The sequence below is a fragment of the Pseudochaenichthys georgianus genome, unplaced genomic scaffold (assembly GCF_902827115.2).
Source record: "Pseudochaenichthys georgianus unplaced genomic scaffold, fPseGeo1.2 scaffold_2141_arrow_ctg1, whole genome shotgun sequence".
In the NCBI taxonomy this organism is placed as follows: Eukaryota; Metazoa; Chordata; class Actinopteri; order Perciformes; family Channichthyidae; genus Pseudochaenichthys; species Pseudochaenichthys georgianus.
In genome coordinates, this window is record NW_027262807.1 from 10650 (window position 1) to 22507 (window position 11858).

General features: G+C 45.8%; 1 protein-coding gene across 1 annotated transcript; it reads right to left on the minus strand.

Annotated features, from left to right (window-relative positions):
* Positions 1-690: 690 nt before the first annotated feature.
* Positions 691-11384, minus strand: LOC117441909 (leukemia NUP98 fusion partner 1). Its single transcript, XM_034077925.1, has 4 exons — positions 11208-11384; positions 4926-5219; positions 2217-2309; positions 691-817 (listed from the first exon to the last, which is right to left on the minus strand). Exons 1-4 carry the CDS (start codon positions 11382-11384, stop codon positions 695-697), a joined length of 687 nt encoding a protein of 228 aa, XP_033933816.1. The 3' UTR covers positions 691-694.
* Positions 11385-11858: the final 474 nt, after the last annotated feature.

The window sequence follows — 11858 nt, forward strand, 5'->3', positions numbered from 1 at the left end:
CATGCCCCCGGACCCCCTTAGAGGAGGTTAGGTCCACAGTGTTTACATGCTTATTTATACAATATGTGTGCTTATACTAACATCATAAAACAAAAGTTGGTTCCGTGTTGTGTGAAGTGAGAACGCGCTAGAGTGAGGGGGGCCCCCAAGCCAAAGGTCGCTTCGGGCCCCCTAATATCTAGGGCCGGCCCTGCGGCGACCTGCTTACTTTTTAGCATCTCATTCATAAAAGAGGCACATATTCCTTTCAACTGTTAAAGTGTAACTTGTATTGCTTTAGCTTGGTCCTGCCCTTGCTCAGGGTTCAATTTAATGTAGCTGCAGCTCACAGTGCACAGAACCAAGAGGGTGAAAACTCAGAAAGCAAAACTCCTGCAGGTACATTAGCTTTTATTGAGATAAACACACATTTGTGGCACATTTCTTCCTGTGTCCCCCCCCCCCCCAAAACTTCTGGTAAAAGTCAGATTTGTAATTCTTTGTATACAAAGGGAGATATATATTCTGTAGAATGTGACTTTTGACTGGGAGAAAAAGTGGAAATATCTTCAAAACAGACGTAGTAACGGGCCCTGAGAGTTTAACACTTAAACGTCACACCACAGAGTTCAGGAAATGTTACGAGCAGAACGAAGCCTCCTCCTCCTCCTCCTCCTCCTCCTCCTCCTCCTCCTCCTCCTCCTCCTCAGTGATATCAGCGATGTCTCCTCAGAGACAGTTTCCTGCAGGGTGTGTGTTGTTCTCTCTCAGAGGGGATCAGTCCGTCTTCAGACCTCCTCCTCTCCTCTGAACGTTTCCTGGCCCGACAGGCCGCCTCCTGCAGGGGGGGGGGAGAGGTAGAAGTACTCAGATCTTGTGCTTGAGTAAAAGTAAAAGTACTCAGATCTTGTACTTCAGTAAATGTAGAAGTACTCAGATCTTGTACTTCAGTAAAAGTAGAAGTACTCAGATCTTGTACTTGAGTGAAAGTAGAAGTACTCAGATCTTGTACTTGAGTGAAAGTAGAAGTACTCAGATCTTGTACTTCAGTAAATGTAGAAGTACTCAGATCTTGTACTTCAGTAAAAGTAGAAGTACTCAGATCTTGTACTTCAGTAAAAGTAGAAGTACTCAGAACTTGTACTTGAGTAAAAGTAGAAGTACTCAGATCCTGTACTTGAGTAAAAGTAGAAGTACTCAGATCTTGTAGTAAAAGTAGAAGTACTCAGAACTTGTACTTGAGTAAAAGTAGAAGTACTCAGATCCTGTACTTGAGTAAAAGTAGAAGTACTCAGATCTTGTAGTAAAAGTAGAAGTACTCAGAACTTGTACTTGAGTAAAAGTAGAAGTACTCAGATCCTGTACTTGAGTAAAAGTAGAAGTACTCAGATCTTGTAGTAAAAGTAGAAGTACTCAGAACTTGTACTTGAGTAAAAGTAGAAGTACTCAGATCTTGTACCAGAGTGTAGGAATACTCTGTTACAGTAAAAGCATTCAAAATGTTCCTCAAGTGAAAGTAGAAAGTATTCTCATCTAAATATAGTGAAAGACAGTGAAAGTAGTCGTTGTGCAGATTGGTCCATTTCAGAATAATATATATATGTTTTATAATGATTGATCATGAAAGTGTTCTCAGAGCTGGTGAAGGTGCAGCTAGTCTGAAGTACTTTGTAGACTGCAGGGTAGCTGGTGAAGGTGCAGCTAGTCTGAAGTACTTTGTAGACTGCAGGGTAGCTGGTGAAGGTGCAGCTAGTCTGAAGTACTTTGTAGACTGCAGGGTAGCTGGTGAAGGTGCAGCTAGTCTGAAGTACTTTGTAGACTGCAGGGTAGCTGGTGAAGGTGCAGCTAGTCTGAAGTACTTTGTAGACTGCAGGGTAGCTGGTGGATTCACTCCAGGTGGAACTAAAGTCTGATTCAACACTTGGTTAGATTTCACATCATTCATCTGTGAAGTAACTAAAGGTATTAAATACATGTAGTGGAGTAAAAGTACACAGTAGCACAACATGTAAATACTCAAGTAAAGTACAAGTACCTCAAACCTGGATCAGCTGTTAGTGTTTGTTAGTGTGCTCTTCACATCATGCTCTCACATGCAGGAGCTGCTATCATGCATCCACACGGCCGGATGAATGTGAGATAACGGCCCCGGGGACAGATATGCAATAGCCCCCCCTCCGCCCCCACCTGTAGGAGGAGCAAGAAAACACTTGCTATGCTTTCTGTGGTGTCTTTACCTCTTTGTGGCCGCGGTGTGCACAGAGCAGCTGTTTCACTCCGCTCTGCAGCGTCTCCTCCTCACAGATCGGACACAACCTGTCCTCATCAGCCTGAGGAAGACAATATGAGACTTTTAATATCATCAGTGTGTGCCTCAATGTGTGTGAACATGTTGTTATTGAAGAGGTGTAATGCAAAAGGCATGAAGGCAGCATCTCCCTGGTCCAATGGGATTACTCCATTATATTTAGGATTATGTCAGAAAATAATCTCTGAGTCAAAGAAACGTTTATGATACTTACACGTTTAGTTCAGCAGGATAATCTCCACCATCATCATACTTCACGTCACCACCGCTAAGCTAAAGGTGGCTAATGTTGGGCTATAAAGGAACTGCAGCACGGTCACATGACTTCACGTCACCACCGCTAAGCTAAAGGTGGCTAATGTTGCGCTATAAAGGAACTACAGCACGGTCACATGACTTCACGTCACCACCGCTAAGCTAAAGGTGGCTAATGTTGGGCTAAAAAGGAACTACAGCTCGGTCACATGACTTCACGTCACCACCGCTAAGCTAAAGGTGGCTAATGTTGGGCTATAAAGGAACTACAGCACGGTCACATGACTTCACGTCACCACCGCTAAGCTAAAGGTGGCTAATATTGGGCTATAAAGGAACTACAGCACGGTCACATGACTTCACGTCACCACCGCTAAGCTAAAGGTGGCTAATGTTGGGCTATAAAGGAACTACAGCACGGTCACATGATTTCACGTCACCACCGCTAAGCTAAAGGAGGCTAATGTTGGGCTATAAAGGAACTACAGCACGGTCACATGACTTCACGTCACCACCGCTAAGCTAAAGGTGGCTAATGTTGGGCTATAAAGGAACTACAGCACGGTCACATGACTTCACATCACCACCGCTAAGCTAAAGGAGGCTAATGTTGGGATATTAAGGAACTACAGCAAGGTCACATGACTTCACGTCACATCGCTAAGCTAAAGGAGGCTAATGTTGGGCTATAAAGGAACTACAGCAAGGTCACATGACTTCAAATCGCTAAGCTAAAGGAGGCTAATGTTGGGCTATGAAGGAACTACAGCACGGTCACATGACTTCACGTCACCACCGCTAAGCTAAAGGTGGCTAATGTTGGGCTATAAAGGAACTACAGCACGGTCACATGACTTCACGTCACCACTGCTAAGCTAACGGTGGCTAATGCTGGGCTATAAAGGAACTACAGCACGGTCACATGACTTCACGTCACCACTGCTAAGCTAACGGTGGCTAATGCTGGGCTATAAAGGAACTACAGCACGGTCACATGACTTCACGTCACCACCGCTAAGCTAAAGGTGGCTAATGCTGGGCTATAAAGGAACTACAGCACAGTCACATGACTTCACGTCACCACCGCTAAGCTAAAGGTGGCTAATGTTGGGCTATAAAGGAACTACAGCACAGTCACATGACTTCACGTCACCACTGCTAAGCTAAAGGTGGCTAATGCTGGGCTATAAAGGAACTACAGCACGGTCACATGACTTCACGTCACCACTGCTAAGCTAAAGGTGGCTAATGTTAGGCTATAAAGGAACTACAGCACGGTCACATGAATTTACGTCACCACCGCTAAGCTAAAGGCAGCTAATGTTGGGCTATAAAGGAACTACAGCACGGTCACATGACTTCACGTCACCACCGCTAAGCTAAAGGTGGCTAATGTTGGGATATAAAGGAACTACAGCACGGTCACATGACTTCACGTCACTACCGCTAAGCTAAAGGTGGCTAATGTTGGGCTATAAAGGAACTACAGTACGGTCACATGACTTCACGTCACCACCGCTAAGCTAAAGGTGGCTAATGTTGGGCTATAAAGGAACTACAGCACGGTCACATGACTTCACGTCACCACCGCTAAGCTAAAGGAGGCTAATGTTGGGCTATAAAGGAACTACAGCACGGTCACATGACTTCACGTCACCGCCGCTAAGCTAAAGGAGGCTAATGTTGGGCTATAAAGGAACTACAGCACGGTAACATGACTTCACGTCTCCACCGCTAAGCTAAAGGAGGCTAATGTTGGGCTATAAAGGAACTACAGCACGGTCACATGACTTCACGTCACCACCGCTAAGCTAAAGGAGGCTAATGTTGGGCTATAAAGGAACTACAGCACGGTCACATGACTTCACGTCACCGCCGCTAAGCTAAAGGAGGCTAATGTTGGGCTATAAAGGAACTACAGCACGGTCACATGACTTCACGTCACCACCGCTAAGCTAAAGGAGGCTAATGTTGGGCTATAAAGGAACTACAGCACGGTCACATGACTTCACGTCACCACCGCTAAGCTAAAGGTGGCTAATGTTGGGCTATAAAGGAACTACAGCACGGTCACATGACTTCACGTCACCTCCGCTAAGCTAAAGGAGGCTAATGTTGGGCTATAAAGGAACTACAGCACGGTCACATGACTTCACGTCACCTCCGCTAAGCTAAAGGCGGCTAATGTTGGGCTATAAAGGAACTACAGCAAGGTCACATGACTTCACGTCACCTCCGCTAAGCTAAAGGTGGCTAATGTTGGGCTAAGGAACTACAGCTCTTTGGATTTCACTTTAGATTTAGATTTAGATAATAATTTATTTTATTTTATTTATTTAGTGCTTTTCAAAGCACAAAGACACCAGCAGTACCCCCTGCTCACCGGGTTAGCCTCGCTCCTCGTGTCCCTCATCTGCAGTCTCCTCTCGAAGGACTCGGTGAGTTCTGGGATGGTGCTGATCCGGTTCTCTGCTACTGGAGTTTTGGACCAGCTGTTGTCGTCTGAGGAGGCCCGGCGAGCTCTCTGGTGCTGCCTCACCTCGCCCCTCATCTCCCCTCTCATCTCCCCTCTCATCTCCCCTCTCATCTCCCCCTTTTCCTCCCTCTTCCCGTGGCCTGAGGAGGAAGAAATGGCTGCTGCGTGGAGTCGATGCAGACTCATGGCGTCTAACTGAGACTGTGGATCAAACAGAGGAAGAGAAAAACTTCTGTTTCATCAAAAACTTCCATTGCATCTCGAAGTCATTGCTGTGTTGATATCTGTCTAATGTTGATGTTACACATGGAGCTGCTGTAAAGTATTATCGTGTCGAGTCGTATCGTTAACAAGCAAACTAATACTATTCAATCACTACTTTGATTGCAGTGAGTTTTGGCAATGTTCGATTTAAAATGAACCAAAAACCTATGTAAGTAATGCATGTCGAAGTAAACTGTATTTTCCATAAGAGATTAAACGTGCATTAAGGCTAAGCACTGCAAGCCAAAACAAGATCAATATTGAGAGTTTGGTTTATTTTGCTTCCAGGAAATTCTTCTTCGATATGTTTTTAGAAACTGATAAATGTGAAATAGAGGTAATAGATGTTGGGAGCCTCCTCGGTGTACGCTCCGAGTCTGATGAATAAATGTTCAGCTTTATAAGTGCCTGCGCAATGAGACGGTGGCCCTGAAGGTCAAAACACAACAATATAAAAAAAAAACACGCAATATTTCACAAAACACAACAGAACAAGACTTCAAAATAGAAAACTACAACATTCAAAAAGAACTACAACATTTCAAAAGACACAACAAAAAGCAAAAGTAAACGAGGAGACACGACATTATCTTTAAAGGTCCCATGTCATGCTTTTCTGGTTCTGACCCGTTCCCTTGTTGTTATGAAGGTTGTTCTGCATGTGAACGGTCTGCAGAGTCTCACCCCTCAGAGTGCACCCTGCAGCGAGTAACACTCTCACGGAGCGTCCACACGACAGTTTCAAAAATAGCTTGGAGCTGGGCGTGTCTGGAGCTTGGGGATTTTATTCGAGCAACGCGACCAACCACCAATCACATGAATCTCCCGCCCCCGACATACAAAGCAAAAACCCCCGGGGATTTTATGGGAGCAATATATATATATATATATATATAAATATATATATATATATATATATAAACTCCCCAAACAGGCGAAACCCTACCAGTTTCCCCCACTGCCTCTGCCACCTCCCTCCATGCTGGTTCCTCCGATTTGTGTCCCGGTAGGTGAAGAGGGGCTGGTCATACAAAACCGGGTGAGTTGCTACGGCGATAATTAGTTTCTCCTTTTTTTGAAATATAGAAATGAACGGCGGGATATCTCTCCCAGCTTAGACGCGGTTTGATTGGCTACGGCTTGAGCTGTCAGATTTTCAGAAACAGGATTTGATTGGCTGGCGCTGGCTACTCCGGCGTCTCCGGCGGAGACGGACTGCTCTGCTACCCACAATTCAGTTCGGCGAAAAGCGAGGCAACGTGACGTCACCCCATTCAAAGTGAATGGGCAGATGCGTTGGAAACTGTTTTTGAAGCTGTCGACGCTGTAGTGTGGACGCAGCGTAACACAGAGAAGACCTGTCTGCTGCCCCAGAACGCCTCGTTGGACATTTCTCTTTTTCCATTGTTTTCTTCCGGGAAACAAGTGACGTAACGACGACCCCTCCGTGGATTGGTCAAAATGGACCAATATGTGGAGCCGTTTCGTTAAGTCCACGGATTGGTCCAAATTGACCAATCTGAGGACTTCCTCACACACACACACACACACACACACACACACACACACACACACACACACACACACACACACACACACACACACACACACACTCAATCTTTTCTCAGCTGCAGCTCCGCCGATTTCTCCTCCCTGAAACGGCGGGACGCGGCGAGGCTGTGAGTCGGTGTGTGAGCACACACACAAACTCCCAGCCAGGCTGCGGGTGTGTGTGTTTGGGCTGGGTTTCGCTGTGTCTCGCTGTCTCGCAGACGGCCACTGGGCTCATAGGGAGGGGGCAAGAGCTCCAACAAGCCGTTTAGGACAGAGGGTGTTTCTCAATCGCGAGTAAAGCTGCTGCAGAGCCACTATTTCAAGCATACTACGTCATGGAGTGCCGCCAAAGGGCTGTTCCAATCTCCAGCATGCTTGGAAGTCTACCGAGCCCGGCGTACTTCGTTTGGAGAAATTTCGAGGCTGCACATGAGTAGACTCCGCGGTCTTAAAATGCCCACAATGCTTTGCGCACGGACCAATTTCTCCAAATCTGTGGCGGAAAATGTAAGGTGGGGCCTCTCGTATGACGCACACCTGCACACCCGCTCGCCTGTTCCACTCTTCGTTTTCCGAATGCCAGGAAGGATTCTTGCCTCGCTTCTGAAGCAAGCGACTCGGAAGACTTGTGCTACCAAGCAAGCGTCCTCGACATTGAGAAACACCCGCAGAGTGTGGCCCTGACATGGGACCTTTAAACTGGAAAAAGCAAGGTTCCGATTGGACACCGATTCCTCGTCACTGATTGGATGCACTGTCTGTCAATCTAAACAAACTGAAATAATTCCCCTTCTTTTGAACTCAGTCCAGCCTACAATTCCCATCATGCCTTGCTCTCACTTATTGGTTCAACTTGGTGAGGAGTGAGCTTGCAAAAAAAGGAAGAGCGTAGAAAACTAAACGATGATTATGGGATGTGTCTTTGTATCTGTGTATCTGTGTGTGTCTGTGTATCTGTGTGTATCTGTGTGTATCTGTGTGTATCTGTGTATCTGTGTATCTGTGTATCTGTGTGTGTATCTGTGTATCTGTGTGTATCTGTGTATCTGTGTGTATCTGTGTGTCTGTGTATCTGTGTATCTGTGTGTGTATATCTGTGTATCTGTATCTGTGTATCTGTGTATCTGTGTGTATCTGTGTGTATCTGTGTGTATCTGTGTATCTGTGTGTGTATATCTGTGTATCTGTGTGTATCTGTGTGTCTGTGTATCTGTGTATCTGTGTGTGTATATCTGTGTATCTGTATCTGTGTATCTGTGTATCTGTGTGTATCTGTGTGTATCTGTGTATCTGTGTATCTGTGTATCTGTGTATCTGTGTATCTGTATCTGTATCTGTGTATCTGTGTATCTGTGTATCTGTGTGTGTATCTGTGTATCTGTGTGTGTATCTGTGTATCTGTGTATATGTGTATCTGTGTATCTGTGTATATGTGTATCTGTGTATCTGTGTATCTGTGTATCTGTATCTGTGTATCTGTGTATATGTGTATCTGTGTATCTGTGTATCTGTGTATCTGTATCTGTGTATCTGTGTATCTGTGTATATGTGTATCTGTGTATCTGTGTATCTGTATCTGTGTATCTGTGTATCTGTGTATCTGTGTATCTGTATCTGTGTATCTGTGTATCTGTGTATCTGTGTATCTGTGTATCTGTGTGTATCTGTGTATCTGTGTATCTGTGTGTCTGTGTATCTGTATCTGTGTATCTGTGTATCTGTGTATCTGTGTATCTGTGTATCTGTGTATCTGTGTGTGTATCTGTGTATCTGTGTATCTGTGTATCTGTGTGTGTATCTGTGTATCTGTGTATCTGTGTGTCTGTGTAAATAAGGTCATGCCTTTTGTTTATAAACTGTTCATAACTTTTATAGATTTCCCACTCTGACACATTGTTTGTTTTTTTGTCAATGCATTATTATTTCCTCGATTAGTGTGTTGCTGCAGCTGTTCGATAACGTCAATGCAAACACTTATCGTACACATTTTAAAGGGGACCTATCATGCAAAAGTCACTTTCTGATGTCTCTTATACATCAACATGCGTCCCCGGTGTGTCGGGGAACTCACGCAGGGAACTACGGAGCTGATCCAGATTTGCGTCCGATGTGACGTAACATCTGAAATGTGGACCCACGGCCCAATCAGAAACGCTGCTATCAGAAACAATGCCCGACTGTTCTGGACGTAATATGGTCGGTGTTTACATTAGCATCGCTAACACTCAGAGCTAACCTGTGCTGGAGAGCATGTGTGTGAAGAAGCAGGAAGTAGAAAGGAACTCAGCTTGTGGTGTAACCGGCAAGAGAGAAAGCCTTTGAGCTCCAGACTGTTTCAGATCCTTGATGATCCATGATATGGAGTTTCATCACGGCAGCATTTAGTTTAGACAGTAGCTGCCGGGTCCCGCATAAGCTCCGCCCCTTTTATTTTTAAATCTTTTTTAAAAAAATTTTATAGCTTTATCCCCAAATCAGCACTTTTGAAACAGGAAGTGAAACAGAGGGATATGAGGCGTGGCTAGAATGATCTGTTTGGAGTTTGGAGCAAAATACTTCAGAGACATGTTTTTATATATTGTTAATATCTGAGAGCTCTGCTGTTGCCTACAAACAGCATGATAGGTGACCTTTAAAATATTTGTTAGCATTGTATTCATCTTATATTATTTATTTATGTTAATTATGTATTTATGGATCTTATTTTGTATGTTCTCTCACTATGTCTGCACCAATTCATCTGAGCAAATATTTTTATATCAAAAAATGAAAATAAAATAAATTGAGTGTGATGTTTTTAAAGTGTAGCTGCAGCTGTTTGTTAATGTCAATGCAACACGTATCGTACACCATTGTATTTTTATTGTATTCTTTATTTATGCAGTACTTTATTTTTCATTTCATTTTCTCTCAATATGAGGAAATATCTGTATTTAAAAACTAGCTTTGCAACAGCAGTGGGATGTTTTCATCAAAGTATGTCACCTGCTTTATTGTCAATGCAAACACTTATTGTTCATTTTACTTTATTTTTATTCAAAATCGCAGAATTCTGACATTTCCCAAAAAATCTCTTTCTTTTCATTTTTTCATAAAATTCTAACTTTTTCACTTTTCTTTTATTCTTCTTTCGTGTTAAATGTACAAAACATGCCTCTGTTCTTTACGTGGGACAACCACTTTGTGTCAATGCGAATACGTACAGTACACATGTTATATTTTAGATTTGATTTTGATATACTTTATTAACCCCCTAGTGTTCGGAGCCGTGTGGGGAACGGTGCCTTGCTCAGGGACACCTCGGTAGCACTTGGTCTTGCCGGGACTTGAACTGGTGACCTTCCAGTTGCCAAGCCAACCACCGTCCATATCGACTTCGCCACCACCGTCCCTATCGACTTCGCCACCACCGCCCCTATCGTCGTCGCCACCACCGCCCCTATCGTCTTCGCCACCACCGCCCCTATCGTCTTCGCCACCACCGTCCCTATCGACTTCGCCACCACCGCCCCTATCGTCTTCGCCACCACCGCCCCTATCGTCTTCCCCACCACCGCCCCTATCGTCTTCGCCACCACCGCCCCTATCGTCTTCGCCCACCACCGTCCCCTATCGTAATTCGCCACCACCGCCCCTATCGTCTTCCCCCACCACCGCCCCTATCGACTTCGGCCACCACCGTCCCCTATCGTTCTTCGCCCACCACCGCCCCTATCGTCTTCGCCCACCACCGCCCCTATCGTCGCCCCCATCGTCTTCGCCACCACCGCCCCTATCGTTCTTCGCCCACCACCGCCCCTATCGACTTCGCCACCACCGCCCCTATCGTCTTCCCCACCACCGCCCCTATCGTCTTCGCCACCACGCCCTATCGTCTCCCACCACCGTCCCTATCGTCTTCGCCACCACCGTCCCTATCGACTTCGCCACCACCGCCCCTATCGTCTTCCCCACCACCGTCCCTATCGTCTTCCCCACCACCGCCCCTATCGTCTTCGCCACCACCGCCCCTATCGTCTTCCCCACCACCGCCCCTATCGACTTCGCCACCACCGCCCCTATCGTCTTCCCCACCACCGCCCCTATCGTCTTCGCCACCACCGTCCCTATCGTCTTCCCCACCACCGCCCCTATCGTCTTCCCCACCACCGCCCCCATCGTCCTCGCCACCACCGCCCCGGTACCTGGTCATTACTTTTGTTCTGTATTAATGTCTTTGCCCTTTGAACTGTATTCTCATAGCGATGTCTGCGTTTTGCACTCATTCCCAAACGTGTACCGGTAGCTGTATTCTGTGAGGGATCCATGTGCAGCTCGTTGTTGTATGAAAGGTACGAATAAAGGTTATTGTTATTATTATTCTCCACTCACCACGGTGGGCAGCGAGGCCCTCCTCTCTCTGGGGGTCTTGCTCCTCTTGAAGCTGCTCCTCTGCTCTCGAGTCCTTCCCTCCTCGGCCCCGTGACCCCAGTAGCTGCTCATCCACTTCATCGTCCCGTCATCGTCATCGTCGTTATCCATTAAGCCGGGCAGCAGCCTCAGAGACATGATGGAGGACAGACCCTCGGAAACAAAGAGGGTAAGTGTTGATCTGGTAACAGGCGGTAATGAAGAGGCGTGGAGGCAGTGTTGGTGGTGCTGTGTGCGTTTCATTTTTCCATTGCAGGGGGGGGGGGCGGGGGGCGGGGGGGGTACTGTATTTCCCATAGTTTCCACTGGCTGGCTCCATCAAACCAGTCGATCGAGCCTCAGGCCTGAAACAGACCACAGATCAGATTTATATTCATCATAACAACTAAAGTACGGGGTTTCATTATATTTAGGATTCAACCAGGGTTAGGTGAGTACAAACAAATATTACAATGTGTACGTAAACATCAGGAGTTAGGGAAGAATGTGCAATAGCAAGATAATAAAATAGAATACATGAACAAAATAAACAAACGTATTAAAACATACTACGTATAAGTAGGAATATGCAATACACGGGAGTCCGTTTTGGTTTCAAGACCCTGGTTCACG